Genomic DNA, 19856 nt, shown 5'->3' with positions numbered 1-19856 from the left:
TCTTTTGCAGCTTCCAATCGGTCTACCACCTTGGCTGCCACTTTTCGTAGGCAGCCAAGGTGGTAGTGGTAGTGGCTGAGAAGCATCGTACTTATGAGGAGCGTATACGCAAAGTAGAGCATGGCAGTTTTACCTCATTAGTTTTTTCCTCCTCTGGTGGAATAGGAAAAGCAGCCACTACCACCTATAAGCATTTGGCTCAATTACTCAGTGAGAAGTGGGGTTCCCCATATTCAGTGGTGATGGGCTCAGTTCCATTGCAGTTTGTGGTTCTCCTTGCTTCGCTCCTCCATCATGTGCAGCCGTGGTTCTCGATCACGCTCTAAGCATCTTGGTGTGCCCCGGCAATAGATCTCGCTGTTGCAGAGGGGCATCTACCAGTTCACTAACATTCCCTGGGCTTCTGTAGGTTCTTTAGGTGTCTTTTCTGTAGGTAAACTCTTTCTTTTTCCCTTTTTATGTTTTTCTTCTAGCTTGTTTTCCATAGAGACGTGTGGGTGGAAGGTAGTGCCATTAGGGTCGGAGGAAAAAAAAATATATATATATATACTGGCCAATTATGATATGTAATACAAAACGATGCCATGTAAAACCATCCCTTCATAATCTGGCCATCTATTAACTGAACATTCTACTATCCAAACAGAAGAATGACTGTTCTATTAGAGCATTTTGTTTAAGGTGTACAGTAATTGAACAGAGCTCAGCATATAAATTAATTATTTAAACTTTTTGATTATCTGAATGCACTCAGGGCCCAATGACTTCCGATAATAGAGATACTACCGTACATTCATTAGCATACAATTATTCCAGAACTACACCACCATATTGTTTCAAAATAAACTTTATTAAATTTGCCACTGAACAGTGATTCACGTTGTATTAAAAATATCAAAATTGACAAAGTGTGAGGTGGTGCCACCAAATTATGAACATGTTATCAAGAAACACGATAGTGTGTCATGAGGCCAAGTACAGCCAGTGCAGGCGCGCGTGCAACAGTTTTACAGGAACCAAGAAAATGCCGTTTTCACACATCCATAGCTCAATAGTGCCTGACCGGAAAGTAACCATTTTTACTGTAGAAACTCCCTCGGGTGGGGGACCTCCTGTTTCAAATTTGAGCTGAATCCGCTAAACCATCACTGAGACATGCGCCTTCAAATTTCATCTAGCGGATTATGTTCCACAAACCCACTATGGAATAATGGGTTTATAGCAGATTTTGCTCCAAAAACCCATTATGGAATAACGAATTTCATAGTGGATTTTGTTCCATAAACTCACTATGGAATATAGCAGGTTTGTTCTACACACTCACTAGAAATGTCGTTATTAAAATTTTTGCCATAAATTTTTTGGCTGCACCTTGATTTCACATCTTTTTTCACCTTGGCTTTTTAGGGGCCATACCCTTTTTCACAGCTTGGCTGTTTTTGTATAGATATGTAATACAATACAAATACTAGGCCATGCATACCAATATATACCACATGTTACATACGTTAGTCTCAACATTGACATCAGCTCCAAACTCCATCAGAAGCCTTACTATTTCACTATGTCTGTTTGATGCTGCATAGTGCAGTGGTCTCCAACCATCCTATAGAACAACAGTAGTATAATTGCATTGTTAACATCATCACGAACTACTAATGTACGTATGTACACGTCTATTGTATAGTATAGGGTGTGTTGAATTTTCACAGATCCAGTCACGTGTGCACAATGTTTTTTTCTTTCCAAATAGTGAGTGATAACTAGTACACTCAATGAGTAGGTGGCAAACTTGGTTACCACCCAGTATGTCTCATCACATACTGGGTTAAGTAAATTGTTTAGTGTTTCAGGTACATACACAACATGTATGTATGTTGTGATATGTACCTTATTCTGTAACATTAAGACTTAGCTCAATCTTTGTACTCTTTTATATTTCCACAGCTTATACATAGTTCAAAACAGATTTTCAACTTAATTCGGCTATTCGTGTGTCTCTTAAACAGACATATACCAACTCCCAGTAGTATTGTGTAATATAACAATGTTAGGAATATAAGCTACTGTAACTATATACTACTAAGTGATAACTACTGAACATCACTACATTTAAAACACTTTAATAAAACACACACCATTGCTGAACACAACTCTTTGAAGACCAATATCATACAAGTACATGTATGTCACTCCACCAATAAAATTTGACCTTTGTAAACAGAATGTTGCAACTTCTTAATCCTAAAGCTATTATGTTGTACATGAAATAACTTTTAGCTACTATGAAATTAATCTTGATTCTACTGATACACTAGCCAACTACAGTAAGTTATATAACACCAAAAGACAGAGGAGGTCGGCAGCAATTTAAGCACTGCTTTAAAATAATACTTTAATTGTATATTTTGGCTTGAAATTTCAAGTGAGCATTAATAGTTGCAATACAAAAACTAGCAAATGGGGGTTGACAGGGGGTTGTTCGGTATATGGATTGCACTTCTTATAAGCATTAAGGTAATGTAGTTTGTTTTGTAAAACATCCTATATAACTCTATTTGACATGTCTCTTCTAGCACGTATATTCTTGTGAACAAAACAATGATGCCACACTTTGTTACATAATCTACACATTTTATTTCATCCCAGAATATCGACTTTTGCGTAATTAAGTTCTAAAGGGACTCAATCACTGCCGATCTCCTCTGAACAAAAGACGTCATGTACATACACTAACATCACAACTGTACAGTTACTACAAAACTACTATTCAACACCAAAAAAACCTTTATCAAATTGGCTACCGAACAGTGATTCATGTTGTATTCAGGACCACATGACTTGATCAAATATTGATATGAATAAGGTAAGGTGATCAATCCAGACTCGTTATATAATCGCATTGTTGGTCATACTCAGTTCATTATTTCATCCCGCAGTGGAAACTCACAAGCTACACTATCATTAAGGCTACAGGTTAGGTGCTTAACAATGGGTTATAATTATTTCGAGAATGCATAAATCATTTACCTTCAAACATTTTTGCAGGGCACACAATGGCAATTCATAGGATTATTTACTTTGTGTGCATCTCTTGATTTGTGTAAACACATACATACATACACACTAATCTCATGTCGTCGCGCACTATAAAGAACATGAACAAGGGCATTGGTGTGTCAGAAAACAAGAAGAGTTGGCTGTCGCATTAAAAATTTTTCTAATTATAAATCTTGTTATATAAATTTAATAATCAGTTAGTCATCACATCAGGCTCAACTGTCTAAAGCAGCCAAAGTTTAATCATGGCGTGTGCACAGAGTGAGGAGATAACTATCCAGATGTGCCATATGTTGCTACGTTTAGCCTTCAGCCTTGCTTTCAACCGTGGCCAGGCAAGCAGGTAGACAAAATTCAAGTTTGAGTGATTTTTAAACCAGACGCATGCTGTGGGCATGCACTTGGTTTACTGAAATTGTTTTTGTAAAAGTGTGTGTGTGCATGCGTGCGTGCATACGTGCGTGCATGCGTGCGTATGTGTGTACCTATCTATGTTTGTCCATATGCACCCATGTGAGCAAAATCGTTAAATGGTAAAAAGCAACCAGGATGTAAGAATTGAAAGCTGAATTAAGCTTGTATTAAACTTCCACACACATGAACTTTGTTCTGCGGTAGTTTTTTTTCTCAGCTGTCTGAAATACAAGTATGGCGAGTCTTCATGAACGGTCTACCCTTTCGATTTTAGACGTTTAGCAGCTTCAAAATAACATTGAAGGCCTCCTGGGCTACCAGAGATAGCGTATACTTTGAGTTGAAAGGTGGGCATTACCCGTACTTACGCGAACAAAAATGTAGGGCAGCCTCCAGAGTTTCTCTAAACAATTTGCATGATAAACCACGATAGACACACTATAAAACAGTTGAGAAGATATTTCTGTGCGTAATTTGCAGTTCAAAGTGGTTTGTTATAGTTACGCTTCATTAGCAGCACATAGCAACGCAATTACAGAATTACAAAATAATTAATGAATTACAAAATATGCAGTATTTACAAATCCAATATCTAGCTGAATTAAATTAATAATAGCAATAGCATGAATAAAATATCATTGGTTGGTTGATTAATTGCCTATTTAGTTAGAATGGGAAAGTATTAACTGCATGGCCGCCTGGTTTTTAGAAGTAGCATAACATCAACTTGTTTAAAATTATTTATCCAGCTGTCTATAAGTGTTTTCTCACTTTTAATCCTGTATTTGATGTTAGATGGACTAATCTTATTCCATAAAAGTGATTTTCATCATGTAAGATGTTTCTAGGATAACTTATAAAAGTAGCATTTTGGGCAGCAAGTGACTCATTTTAAGGGGGATCCTTACTTAAACAGTGCTACTATACTATTTAAGACACTGTGCAATAATTAAGCCACATTTTAGCAAACAAGGTTGGGTACAGTAGTTTGTTTCTTGTAGACATTTAAAGTTCACACAGTTCTGATGTAACATTAACAAGACATCAGAGTTACTAATATTGGTTTGGCCTATCTGGCAAGGCTATGTAGTACATACATAAAATGAACTGTACATATTTTATGGACCCAGACGTAGGCAATTAAGCATGAAATCTATTTGAAACCCTAGCTGGTGCCAAACGCATCATCCAAACCCTCCACTCCATATGTTAGTACAGCAACATTTATGAAAAAAACTACCATATTTGTACTGCACACTTTAATAGTACCACAGTGTGGTAAGTTTGAAGGGTTTCATCCTTGTTTTTGAAAAATTAAATTAATTGTACCACCCTCAAATAGCATACTTTTATAAATACTTATTATCAGTGCTCAAATACCTATAGTATTATCTCCATCTCAATTTAAGGAAGGTATTCTCCTAGTTAACTTTAACGGCTGTCACATAATCAAAATTCTGGACATTACTTAGTAAATTGTCCACATAACATGAGGAATGACATAGTTGTGTTATAAGGACTTGAGTAAAAAAAGGTCTTGTATAGAAGAAGTAAGTAGCAACACGTTGTGATTGTTATAAAACTATAATGTTAGAAAATAGCTATAGTATAGTGGCAGGTTTAAAACATTAGTAGCGCACCCTCAAATAATACTGCAGTGTGGTGCAATTCGAAGGGTTTCATCGTCAAAAATTATACAACACCTGTGGCACAAATTGAGTAAATACAGGTACCATAATTTGCTTTATTTTTGTGCAAAAAAAAATTCGGGATAAAATATTTTCGTATGATTTAAGTGAATGACTGTTCCATTAGAGTAGTTCAATCTTATATAAAAGCTTGTGCCCATGCTTAGCACATCCACAATAATCAGAAACCCATAAGTACCACAACTTATGAACAAAATTGCAATATAATAATTTTAAATGTATTGATAAAATGTGCCTGTGACTTCTACACACGCATACGCACATACACATAGTCACACACACATTTTATTTTATTTGGGGGAAAAGGGCAGACAGCAAAGCTGATTAAGCCCAAACAAAATCCTTGATCGGGAATCAAACCCGGGACCTCCAGTACTTGAGCCCAGAGTCTTACCCATTGTGCTACGTGACTCCCAATTATGCACACAAACACACACACACACTCACACACGCACACCCCACACACACACACACCCTACACACACACACACCCTACACACACACACACACACTACACACAAACACTACACACACTACACACACACTACACACAAACACTACACACACACACACACACACACACACACACACACACACACACACTACACACACACACACACACATACACACAAGCACTCACATGCTCACATGCACATTCACACATAAACACATACATGCACACAAAACACACACAACAACATGCACACACCAACAGTATATGGTGAGACCTAAACTGCTCAACTCTGAAAATCCATCAACTGACTAAATTTATTTAATCAGCAAAATATGTTCCAGAGCAGCATTTTAAAAAACTGTAAAGTGTTATGTACCCCTCACCAAATGATTTAGACAAATTGCCAAAATATATTCATGCACAATCCCACAATCTTTGCCAATGCTGATTAGCAGAGATGATATGATAATCATGTCAACTAACAATGATACTACTGAACTAAGTATAAGAAATTAACAACAAACAGGTTAAACTCAACAAAAGAGTATCATAGTGATAGTGATCATGTGTTCTGTTGGATAATAAGAACTAACAAATAACCTTTATAGTGCATTTACACTGGCAATCTGGGCATGGTACGGCACAGTACAGCACGTTATAGGCATGCGTTTACACAGGAAAAATCGCTACCACATTGGTTAGATTAATACCCAGCACGTGACCTATCTAAACCTCTCACGAAATGGAAGTGGAAACGAGTTATTCTCTTCCTTCTCTCTCTGCGACGCGTCACGTAAGCAAGGACCAATTCGAGGGACAGTATCAGTGGCTACCAGTTAGTAAACGACGGACGATGGTTCGTTTTAAGCGTTTAAAGGCTAGACTATGGAGATACGGTCGATTGAAGCCATGATGTTAGTGTTGTCTGTGACATTGATGGCTACCATTGTGCCACGGCCAAGAGTACAGTGAAGGTGCTTCGTATTTCTAGTAAATCATTGTATATTTTCGTATCATTGTGAACCGTGCCATGCCAGCACAGTTGAAGTAGCAGGGCCAAGTGAACCAGGCACGGTACGCTTTGGCTCGGAACGATACCTGTTTATACCAGCAAAATTAAGCATTCCGTACTGTACTGTGCCATACCATGCCCAGCTGCCAGTGTAAACGCACTATAAGTGATATGACAAGTTGGTGAAGCCACATAATTTATAATTTAAAGAGAATTTTCAAACCACAAAATACATGGAGAATAATTAAATAAGAGTGACTGAGTGAGTGACTAGCTTAGCTCGAGTAATTAGCTTAATTAGAGTCACTGCTCTATTAGAGTATCTCGATCTTAGTATATATACAAAAAAATTTTGGAGGGGGGCCAAGAGCCCCCTTTGACCCCCCGGTATCCACCTCTGTGCTGTGATATAACTGAGAGAGAATTCTAAGCAACTGCAGACAAGAATAATATCAAAATTTTAGTTTCAAGTTCAACATGCTTATGTACATACATAACAACTCCACCCTGCATAGGTGGAATATCTGGTAGACATTGAATAGCTTGTGTAATAGAATTGGATATGAATATTATGTGTATCAGTATAATGAATATAGTGCATTGCAATTGGGTAGAAGGTACTCCAGAACTTGCACTGGAACAAGTCACCCTAGCCTGTTAGGGAAAACAGAATTCTAGGAACAGAATTCTAGAAACAGAAAGCAGGAACAGGAACAACTGATAAATCAATGAATGAGAACAACAGAAAATGTCTGATAAAGGTCATCATGTTCCTATACAAATAATTATATAAAGCACATCGCTTCTTTGCTGAATCGTTTTATCCCTTTGCTATACAATTGAAACACTTTAATAGAGCAGTTACCTGCATTGCAGACTCTATAAGAGCAGTCTTGTTTATAATTACAATATATCCTGCATTGAAAACCTACATGAATTTGATGGACTAGATAATGTATACAGACTAGCTAAGTTATCAACACTGAAAACTAAAAACAAACACTAGCTGCTAGCTATTCCTTGAAACTATTAACATATTATCCAACTATTAAAACATCAAGAGATTTACATGGCTTAGCACAAGGCAAGTAATGAACTTGCGCTGTAAATTGTAGACGCAATAGTGCAAGGCAGTGACACAATAGCGCAAGGCAGAGTGACAAAATAGTGCAAGGCATGTAGATTTATATGCCTCGCACAATTGTGTCACTCCAGTTTTGGACTTTCTGTATGTCTTTCTTTTTATTTCTTTGTACCTGTGTTTGACTGTAATGGAAATACATGATGTAAGGTGTTGTGTAACAAAGTAATGATGTAATGTGGTAAAGGTTGCTATGAATTCCAATATGTGACAGGTCATGAATACTGTGTGTGAATAACTCAGAACACCACACCACTGCTGGAGAGTAGCCTTAAGAAGGCAGTGTTATTTTTTGACGATCTGCGGTGATACAATACTAAACCTAAAGCAAACTTCTGAAATTTGAACAATGGCATACTTGTGCTTGCCAGTTATGAAAGTGTACATATACAGTACTTAAACCTGTTTTGCGGTGTTACCTTTGACCTGTTGGATGCATGAAACTCAGTACAAAATAACTGTTTTCCTGTTGTACTTAATTAGACATGGTGTGCACATTATGTTACACAGTGTGTACATTACGTTATGACATTGTTACACTACTTTTGGCACTAGACCATGCAATACATTGGCACATCAGTCAAATTAGAAAATATTTTAATCAGGCAAAGTATATTTGTGATAACTGTAGTGAAACAGTTGAGTACACAATACAATGTGAGCATTGTATATCATTGTTTTGTATTGCACGCAATAACAAAGTTGTCTCAAGGTGTGTTTTGCAAAATTGACATGCAGAGCCATAATTATTATGTAATTTAGTATTCACTGGTTCTGTGCCAGCTAAGATGAGCTGGTTATGCATGAGTTATATCAACAAGTCTTGTGGTAGCTTGGTAAACGTGGTTGTTGTTGGATAGTGCCACGGGTCAGTTGATGTTCAATAAAGATCTAACTGACTCAAGTCAATTTCAACATTTTAAATTGCCCATCATGATCATTAAGATACATCCATTCCACCACAGTCAGTTCACCTGTACATGTAATGTGGCAACTGCAGGATGCTTGTCAAGCTGGAGTTCCAGTGAGGAGTTAGACTAAGGACAACACTATGAACAGTCATAGGACCTCCTCATGGAGCCACTCCAGCAAAAAAACATACTACTGAATACTCCATCACATGACCTCTTATCAAAAGTTGCAGGTAAAGTTTCCAAAGCTTAAATTTGATTCCAGAATTTGCCTTTGGACTACCTTTATGTGTGCCAAATTTCAAGGTGATCTGATTACGTGTGTGTGTTTTATAGCAATTTTTCAAAGTGTGCGAAAAGACAAAGAATAAGAAAAAAACGAAGTAATAAAAACAAGATTGGCCACTCATATCTCAGAAATAGCCAAGGCAATTTGGTATGTGGGGTGGCCTACCTGGCGGACACCTCTGCTGGTTCCAATTGGATGAAGGATCACGGAGCTACAAAAGTATGAAAATCGTGTTTTCTTTCTTCCTGTCAATACACTCACGGTGTGGCATGCCAGCTTCTTGGGCCACACGACACACTACCGTGTGTCTTGATATACATATGCACGCAGACGTAAACTTATCACTTTATTGCTTACATCATCAGCAAACACTAGGATGATATTAGGTTTCTCCTGACTACTTGCTAAGGTGATGCACACACCAACCAATATCATCACTTTAAGCTCCATGTTATCTCCTGACTACTTGCTAAGGTGATGCATACACCAACCAATATCATTACTTTCAGCTCCTTGTTAATTCATACTCACATATTTATGCATAAGCATAACAGGCATGCTTACTATTCTTTTATTTTACAGACAGCGCCAAAGAGGGCGACTAGATCCTTTGATTGATCTTGTGATTGCCACCATGTGACAGCAAAGGCGTAACTAACCAGACCACAAGGAAGGGGGCGAGACTAAGGCATACAGTAACAGCAAAGGAGTGTGACTGCCATCACGTGACTGCAAAGGCATGGCTGATCATAGTGGATTGTACATAGTCGTACAACTAAATCCAAACAAATTGTCCTATTGGCTTTTTTCATGTGATAACACTAATGGTGGACCTTCACACTTTTATATTCCAACACATAGCAGTGGCACAGTGATTAAGGATACAGCGAGCATACACTTATGGCATAGTGAAAGGATCTATGTATATGCTGTAGGTAACTTGGTAAACATAATTGGCTATAGGCTTGAAAAAAAGATTACCCTGATGAAATTGTTGAAAGGTCACATGCTGTGACGATGGAATTGTTACCGTTACCGATGCAGCATTAGCTACCATGTTATATGATAAGTTGTTTCATCTTGGTCCTGAATGTGGCTATTTTGCAAAACCTGTCTGTAGTCAAGCTATCTCTTGTTCATCAGACTAAGTTGTTTCATGATACAGGAGGTATTGATATTTTGGTTACAGGAAAGCATCTTTGGGCTCAGTCTGCTATAGATTGTGTTGCTAGTTATGTTAGAAGTAAAGTAGCCTCATGAGTGTCAGAGATTGAAAAGCTATTAGTAATTGCTGGGTGAATCCTACAGCCCTTTTTGTTGAGGAGTTGCTGAATCAATGTTTGTCTTGCTCTCTTAATTGATGCTTACTATTTGATGTTTCAGTGTAGGTATGAGGTAACGTCTTCATGCATGCTATGATGCTTTGGCTAAGTGATTTTCCTGAATGTCTCTCACCTTCATTGCAATGCGTTTATGAAGTGTGGCTGCTTAACTACTGTATAGCCTAAATGTGTCGAGGGAGAAAATTTGCACTGATTTCGCATTTTGGGTGTTATCAGTGAGAATTTTACCCTTGAAATATTTTGACCTCCATATAGTCTGGAGTGTTTGCAAATCCGCAAAAAAATATATATTTTTAGCAACATTGCTCAACCACGAAATATTTGCCCCTCAAAATATTTAGACTATACGGTACCCTTGAACATGCATGGATTTGCCATATCCTAAGGACACCTCTTGCTAAATTTTGGACAGCATGTTCAGATTTGTGTGTGTGTGGTGTGGTGTGGTGTGGTAAATCCTAGCTTCACTGTAGCTATCCTCATGTGCAACATGCATGGCTTCAGTTCTTTTTGTGGCACTGCCGCAGTTTTCCATCAATTTGCCACAAATGAACTAATTATCTAACAGCTGAATTTCTCACTAATGTTGGTATTGAGCCTACTCTCCAGCCACTGGGTAGCAAACCTCTACAGTACGCCACTGCTAATTGGAAGAGTGGTGCATGACGTGATGTGCTGGGACTTTTAGGGCCTAAATAGAGGTGCGCTAAATAATATTGTTTATGATAAGAGGGTAAGAAAGCATGTTTCTCTCCTTTGGTTTTTCTGCTTGTGGTGGTCTTCTAGCTACCATAGTGTCAAAAACTGGCTTCTGTGTTGGCAGACATAACAGAGTTAATAAACACATAGCTAATGTATAGGGTGCTTACACGCCCCTCTATTTAATATCTCTGATATAAATTAGCTTATAGCCATCTGTTTTGGTTACAACCTGTATAGTGCTGTTTCTCTTTGTTAAGTTCTGTGATATGCTGAGTCAGGTGTCATTGATCTTCTATAACAACTAACGTCGATCTGGTCACTATATGGAAGTGTAAATAATTCAATAATAAATTTTTTGCTGTTGGCCATTAATTAAAACATTGAAATGCCCCTCCCCCTGTTTTTTTTTCCATGAAATTCCCTTGCCACCACCCCCAGCACTAGATACCTGTATAAGCAGTAAGGAATTGGCGTGCATTTGAACAAACGGAGTGTCAAAAGCGAAGTACTCCATTTCATATCCCAGGTAACGAATATATAATCTATGGTACTGGATACTACATAACACACAGACACCATGTAACACACACTGGACAGATTTATGGATGCATCAAACTATTAGAGTTCATTGTATCCAATTGCAACTCACAATTGTTGCTTGGACATCTTCAAGAGGACTATGAGGGGTCCGAAATTAGCTACACTTCTCTTCAATATTGATGGTTTCAATGGAGTAGCTAGCTTTCATTGTTGACAGTATAGTTAGTCTACATACTTAATCTAGTCCATCAATAGGTCTCAATGCAGGTTGCTTTCTGGTGAAATAGTTAACAAAACTTTCTTGACTGTTCTATTAGAATGTTTCTATTGTTTAAGGATCCAATAACACTGCAAAGAAGCAACTGTACATTGACATGATGATGTATAACAGCCATTGTTCATTCCCGTTCTCACTTTCTGTTCCCCAACCCATTTCCGTATTCCTAGAATTCTACTTATCCAGTCTGTTAAATTTTCCTGTAGCTCGTCTAAAATTTCTATGCATATTTATAATACATGCGAGGCATACCATGCCCAGGCGTAACACGTAGTTAACAGTCTCTGTATATAAGTTGTACTTGCAACCTCAGGATAAAAGTCACATGATATGTAGTGTGGCAGCTGTAGTATTCTTGTCAAGCTGGAATTCCTAGACTAAGGATAACACTATATACAGTCATAGGACCTCCTCATGGAGTTGCTCCAGCAAAAAAATCATACTAGTGAATACCCCATCACATGACGTCTTATCCAGAAGTTGCAGGTGAAATTTCAAAAACTCATAAAAGGCCCTAGAAATCTCTTCATGTTAAAATTGTTTATAGTTTCAATGGAGTAACTAGCTTTTATTGTTGACAGCTTAGTTACAGGTGTAGCTTATGTCCATCAACAGGCAGGTGGCTGTCTGGTGGGATAATAAAACTTTCTTGACTGTTCTATTAGAATATTTCTATTGTTTAGCAGAAGGATCCAACAACACTGCAAAGAAGCATTATTCAAGCTGTATATTGACATGATGACGTATATCAGCCATCTTTTATTAATTGGTTGTTCACCTTCTCACTTTCCATTCCCCATCCCATTCCCATTTTCAATTATACATATCCAGCCTGTTACATTTGCCTGTAGCTCATCCAAAGGATCCTGTCAAATTTTTTGGGTGGAACACAACAAGAACAAGAGAACACAGTGTCTAACAGTTGTAACAAATAAGTGCTAAGCAATTACTGCAGCATAAAACAAATAAATTTTGGCACAAAAACTCAACTACTACATAGTTACTTGTCTTGTTCTTATTATATTCCACCTGAAAACTATATGAGCTGATGTTACTGAACTAGTTACTGTTAACAAGATAGTCAGTCACTATCATTTTAATTACTCTTATCAATACTAACCTCATCCATAGCATTAAGATCAGCTTCTTTGGTAACAAGAAATTTCACAACAGCTTCATTACCAGACCCTGCGGCCAAATGCAAAGGTGTTTCTTTGTTCTGCAGAAAAACCAAATTATATGACTTCACTACATCTTTACACAACTAGTGTAAATATCTACTTGTAACACTGTTTGTGATGATGTATGTTTAGTGCATACTTGCATAAACTATACGATAGATCATCATTTTCACTACTGTACATGAAGCATACAGCAATGTATTTTGTATAATTGGAATTTCGGGCATCATCTACACTGTAGTGTATCCATTTCTTGACTATCACAAATGATCCTATAGACACTTACTAAAGCTTACCAAGTTGCTATGGGTGAAAAAGTTTCAACTCCAAAAAATAAGCATAGCAACATTTGTTATGTTAATAAAGCACTTGTAACTGTAAACCTCATGCTGAAACCAAAGATTCATTCAATAAGGAAACATTCAAAATGTAAAATGTAGCAGGAAGCACAACATGTTGTGACATTGACAAGTGAAAGTTGTTTAGAGTTTTGTTATTGTTAACTATTTTACTGTTAGATGTCCAGATCAGGTGTACAATAGTAAACTTGTACTTTATTGTTTACACAAACAGTACATATTAAGTAAGCACATATTAGTGGCTATGCATTTTTGTTTAACTCTTAAGCATGCATAGATCAGAAAGCTGGATTTGATATAAAAAATGAACTAAAATGCACAACACCTTTTGCAAATTTACATACCGTATATGTGTCAAACAGGTGTATCTTGTAAACCGTTCATCCAATCTCTTAGAAATACAGATTTTAGTAATTGGCATGAAGCAAACTACGTATGTACCTGAAACCGCATATAAACTTTTAAGTCAACAAGTAGCTCACCTGCTACAAAGTTTTGATTATCAAAAGAAAGTTGATAGGACAAAGTAGCCGAGTTATGGCTTTTTATCCATTGTCATATGAACAAGGAAAACAAATTAAGTTGTACTTTAAAGGTATAGCATGAAGTTCTGGGTTATAGAAGGATGCAATGGATTCTGGGACTATATATACAGAACCAAAATTTAACGGTGAGTACAATGGTGTTTGTAGTTTATAGACAACATACACAGTTTTTGTGCTATGGGAGTTTGTTATATTAAATGCATGCATAAAATCTAGTTTACTGGACAATGCGTCAGTGCATGCATGTGTGTTTTTGTCCTCATTTTGTAAAAACAGCTACGGGTTAATACGATAAACATAACTAGTATATTTTAAAGAATATTAATTTAAAAATGAAGTAGGAATCCTAGCGATGAAAAAAGTAGTAAAACAAAAGGTGATGATACTACAGCATGACTCTGTGAGAAAATCCCTACATTGGCATGTTATAGCAAATATTTTGTTGAATAATAAAGTAGGGATTTTCCCACTGAGCTCTGCTGTAATACCATTCATCTCTTGTTTCACTACATGTTATCGCTTGGATCCCTACTTCATTTTAAAATTAATAGTTTGTTCAGTTTTTTATACATGTATGACTGTTCTATTAGGGTGACAGCTGTATTGGAGTATCCAGGTCAGCCTAGCAAGACTGAGGCATGGTCAGTATTCCTTATTTTTACTGTGCTATTATTACATAATTATTATATAGCTAAACTGTATGGTCATCATGTTCCAGTAAACAAATTGTAAAGAAGTGAGGTCTCTGCACTTGATTGTTATCAATCAGCCAAGATCATTAATGGGTGTGGTCTCGAACCTATCATGAAATTATAGGCATCTACTGGTTGTCCAGTATTTTTTACAGTAGCGTAAGTACTTTAAATAATTTTGTGGCACCAGCAGTGGTGAATTTATGGGGTCAAAGGTAATGCTGAGTGATAGTAAAAATTTTACTATCACGATAGTTACTCAATAAATATCACGATAGTGAATACTATCCCGATAGTTTATGAAACACTTTGCTCTTAAAGTCTTAGTTGTATACAGTAGCTATGATTTGTGGTCATATAGAAAGTTATTTTGCATGCACAGGATATTTGTTAATTAACTGCTGGTAATACCAACTGTAAAACAGTATAGAAGGGTTGTTAATACCATTTTAATGCAGATCTGAGCTTATCATAACTATCACAATAGTGATATCCCTACTATCGCGATAACGATAGTGATTTACTATGGCAATATATCGCACTATTGATACTATTACTCAGCCCTAGTCAAAGGGGGCTCTTGACCTCCCCTCCAAAAATTTTAATATACATACATGTCAACTGTGCTGTCTGTCTCATGAAAATCTCACACAGTGATGTTTATCTTTCAATTTGTACTTTAAGCTGCATAAATAGCTAACACTACTCTCTATCAGAAAAATACTGTACTCCAAAGACTCCCAACAGTCTGTCTACATGCTAGTTAAAACCCAGAATTAAAGATATTTCAGTGCTGTACAAAAGTACACAGCTACATTTGCGTATACACTGTTAAAACTGAAGTGCCAAGGTAGCACCTCAAAGTGCTAAATTTTGACTGCTCCATTCAAAAAATAGCACCTAGAGATGCTACCATAGCACTTCATTTTAAACAGTGTACGAGTGACTGTGCTCAATCAAACAAAATTTCTTTACGACAAACAGTAACTTTCCTTTGATTGTTGTCTAAACAGCTACATTATATAGATATACACCAAAATCCAATATTTAGAGCATGTCAGCATTTTCAAGGGAGTTGCATTCTACGATCCTGTCTAGCTACTACCATTGTATTTGAATGCACATAGATGTGGTCTATGCAGAACTACTGTACGGCTGTATAAACTAGTTCAACAGGAGAGTATAGTGGGAAATTCTGACCAATCAACAATTGTACACTATATAAACATCAACATCAAGGTACTCTAGTCACAAAATATACAGCATTGTGTCAGGAAAATATTCAGTAACAGTATAACTATTCTAATAAACTGCTGAAATCAGCCACACATTCAATTTCAGAGGATCTAATGTTCACTGATTGGCATGCATATAATTGGACAATAGCAACCTCCTTAGTCAAGAGTTTACTATACAGTGGCGGATATAGTTGTGTTTCTGTGGTTTTGACAGAAACCTGCTTTTAACTTTAGTTCAGTGGCAGTCTATAACTAGCTTTATTATTGTTGTAATGACAATTTGCCACAGCAAACAACTATATACTGCTGTATTTCAGCAGGAGTTCATTCAATCCTAGGAGCTCATTGAATCCTATGGACAAGGGAGCATGTAAATCCGTATACTACCAATACTACGGGCGAAATTCAAACATGGCATCAAGTGTTACTATGTATATATTTGGTTACATCATTCTTACATGCAACAGGGATACACTATGTTGATAGTAAGATCGTCGAGTCGAAGGTAGAGCTTGGAATAGTCAAATGGAATAATTTTGTGTGATTTCATGTGGTTAGTGACTGTAAAAAGACTGTCCAGGTAAGCCTGTGCTACTATTTCTCCGTTGTGCCATTGAACTTCGTTTCCATAGCTTCACTTCGTGGCAACGGAAACACGATGTGCTCGAGCATGTACCTCTGCATAATAGCCTAATCAGGAAATTTTAAAAGATACTTATTATAGTACATGGCAGCCATGTTTGAATTTCACTTTTTATGGAGTTACATACTCCCTTGTCCATTGGATTCAATGCGCTCCTGATTTCAGTGGCATGCATGCAATTGCACCATGATTTATAGTTATTAAACCCTCAGACCCTCAAAAACACTTTACTTTTCATTTTCTACTGCATAAAAAAATCATTGAGATACTCTAATAGAGCAGTCAAGAAACTATTCTAATAGAGCAATCAAAGCTACAGCTTAGTCACAACGTTAGCCCTACAACTATAGTATCTACAGTTAAAGCATTGGAAAAAGTAATGTCCTCAGATGCCTTATTAAACTTTTTCAGAAACCTCCCTTTTAAAAATCCCGATCCTACACTGCTATAAGTATCAAGAGTATCAAGATACCCTAATACACCCCTAACACAACAAGTCAAATAAAAACTGTGTTGAAATGCTGAAATTGCTCTCAGATTGCATCTCAGAAGGTCTATTCCTGGGGCGTGCCCTAAGACCATCCTAAGTTGGCATGCTTTGCATGCTAGTGTGGCTTCCCTGTAGTGTCATTTCATTTTGATCCCCTCTTTCCAAAAGTCTGGATCCACCCCTGATGTCTAAATATGCAGCTCAAGGAAAGTGTTCATACAGAAAATAACACCTGGATATGGTTTCTTTGCATGGAGATGACAACCAGCCTGATTGAGGATAAAAGGAAATACAGGACGCAAGGGCACGCACTTGTCAGAAACACAAAAGGCACATCCCACTGATGAGTTTGCTATTATGGCATAAAATGGTGGCCGTATGCTGCTCCGTTTGGCCTTCATCCTTGCAACCGTGGTCAGGTAAGCAGGTAGACAAAATTCAAGTTAGGGTGATTTTTTAAAATTATATACCCAGCTGTCTATAAGTGTTTTCTCGCTTTTAATCTTGTATTTGATTAGTGTTGCCACAATAAATCGATACATCGACAGTATCAATATAACAAGGTAGTGATATGATATAGCCAATCAGCTATATCGATGGTTGCATGATAGTGGCACTGCTTAGTATAATGATGTGGTAGAAGCCAGACATATGATATTTGGCATTTAATTAAGTTATGTATTGATGGTGTAGTGTGGTAAACAAGCCAACCCCAAAGTAAACTGGGAGGTTTTAAGGTTTCTATGTAGTGCTAGCCACTTGTTTCACTTGTAAAGCAGTAGTAAAATGCATTTAAAATCTGATGAACAAGAGAAGCTTTTGCTTGTGGTATACATCCAACTTAAATATAAACTTACAATGAAGAGTGTGTATATGTTTGTCTTGCAAACATTACAGTTAGTTCTATATTGTGATATATGTTCATATCGTGACATGTACCATGAAACCACCTAACTTCAAAGCCAAATTCTAGGGTACATATCTTATAAACCCTGGCTGGCCATGGTACATTTAAGTTAAACCATGGCTGGCTATGGTACATTTAAAATAAACCATGGCTGGCCATGATACATTTAAATGTACCATGGCCTTAATATATCTGATGAGGTAACGTTGTTTGTTTTTATAAGAATCCTAGCAGTATTCGATTGTGGGAGTTTATTATTACTCACGTGATGAAAACTATGAACCCGATTTTGCATTCTACAGCACTCATACGAAGGCGATTCGACACCCTTACCACCCTATGAGTTGACAAACGGAAGTTAAAGGTGAGAACTAGTGTCATGGTTAATTTACAATCGCGTGTCTGCGTGTTTGATTGCGTACCACGCCCACTTTTCGTATATCACGAGGTAACCACTCTACAGCGAAGCTTACCCCTCTGGATGTTTAGAAAACATTGTAAACAGTGGTTAAACGATGTAGCAACTTTGAAACACTTGTTAAATTGCAAAATTGAGTGTTTCCGTGAAAATTCATAGGATTTTCCCGTTTATGTTAACAAACGTAACTGCAACGTTACTTGCTGCTGACCCATAATCGAATTTTACAAGAGTCTCTATATAATAAATCCTGCGGGTTGCCTCGTATTGGCTTGGGTGATTAATCGCCCACCACAGTAGGCTACTAGCCTACATGGTACATATCAGTTGTATCACGTGCCCTCGTGATTTGCCTGATATGTACACCCACGCTCTCGGGCCTAACACCCACGCTCTCGGGCCTAACGGCCCTCGAGCTTGGGTGTACATATCAGGCAAATCACTCGGGTACATGATACAACTATTACATAAACCTTGGTGAGATATAGAGCTGGGCGATATACCGTATTGTTAGTAATCTGTGATACTTAAGTCATACCAGTTTTGACACCGCTTGTTTTTTAAATACTGCCATACCATCAGGGCACCCTGTGGGCTTGTTTCATCCCATATTTAGAAGGGAACCAGACATGCGACAATGTTTGTAGGCAGGTGTTGATGTAGTCAGTTAACCAAACTGTGTAAACAAGTTTGTTAGTGGTAATTTGTACCTGAGGTTTGCTGAGCCTCCATGAATATTTGGTGCTTTTGTTGAGGTAAATGGCAGTTACTTTAATATCAATGGCTTTTACATTAATACCATGATATTAGTAATACCGTGATACTTTTATGGAAGCTATATCATTTGCTATTTTTCAATACCACCCAGCACTAGTGATATATGATATAGAGTTTTTCTATATCGTGGTAGCATTATACTTGATGTTAGATGGACTAATCTTATTCCATAAAAGTGATTTTCATCATGTAAGATGTTTCTAGGATAACTTATAAAAGCAGCATTTTGGGCAGCAAGTGACTCATTTTAAGGGGGATCCTTACTTAAACAGTGCTACTATACTGTTTAAGACACTGTGCAATAATTAAGCCACATTTTAGCAAACAAGGTTGGGTACAGTAGTTTGTTTCTTGTAGCCATTTAAAGTTCACACAGTTCCGATGTAACATTAACAAGACATCAGAGTCACTAATATTGGTTTGGCCTATCTCGCAAGGCTGTGTAGTACATACATAAAATGAACTGTACATATTTTATGCTATTGAAATGGATGTAGATGTAGGCAATTAAGTATGGAACCTATTTGCAACCCTAGCTGGTGCTAAACTCATCACCCCAAACCCTCCACTCCATATGTAAGTACAGCAACATTCATGAAAAGAACTACCATATTTACTTGATTTGTACTGCACGTTTGAATAGTACCGCAGTGTGGTAAGTTTGAAGCATTTCATTCTTGTTTTTGAAAATTAATTTAATTGTACTACCCTCAAATAGTACCACACCATACTTTTATAAAATACTTATTACTAG

General features: G+C 37.2%; 2 protein-coding genes across 5 annotated transcripts in view; one reads left to right on the top strand and one right to left on the bottom strand.

The window, feature by feature from the left end:
* LOC136236549 (UBX domain-containing protein 1-like) overlaps positions 1 to 19856 on the top strand; it is a 224576-nt gene that overhangs the window by 74001 nt on the left and 130719 nt on the right. The window lies entirely within an intron of this gene.
* The window catches only part of LOC136236535 (uncharacterized), a 107915-nt gene that overhangs the window by 42532 nt on the left and 45527 nt on the right, over positions 1 to 19856 (bottom strand). For 2 of the 4 annotated variants that reach the window (XM_066026716.1, XM_066026719.1), the window contains exon 6: positions 12973 to 13071. The exons of the other annotated variants lie outside the window; for them this stretch is intronic. In XM_066026716.1, the coding sequence (XP_065882788.1) occupies positions 12973 to 13071 (99 nt within the window). The remainder of the gene's footprint in view (positions 1 to 12972; positions 13072 to 19856) is intronic. 4 annotated transcript variants of the gene reach the window in all.

This window comes from Dysidea avara, chromosome 10, assembly GCF_963678975.1.
Source record: "Dysidea avara chromosome 10, odDysAvar1.4, whole genome shotgun sequence".
In the NCBI taxonomy this organism is placed as follows: Eukaryota; Metazoa; Porifera; class Demospongiae; order Dictyoceratida; family Dysideidae; genus Dysidea; species Dysidea avara.
This window is presented reverse-complemented; position numbering and strand designations above follow the sequence as displayed.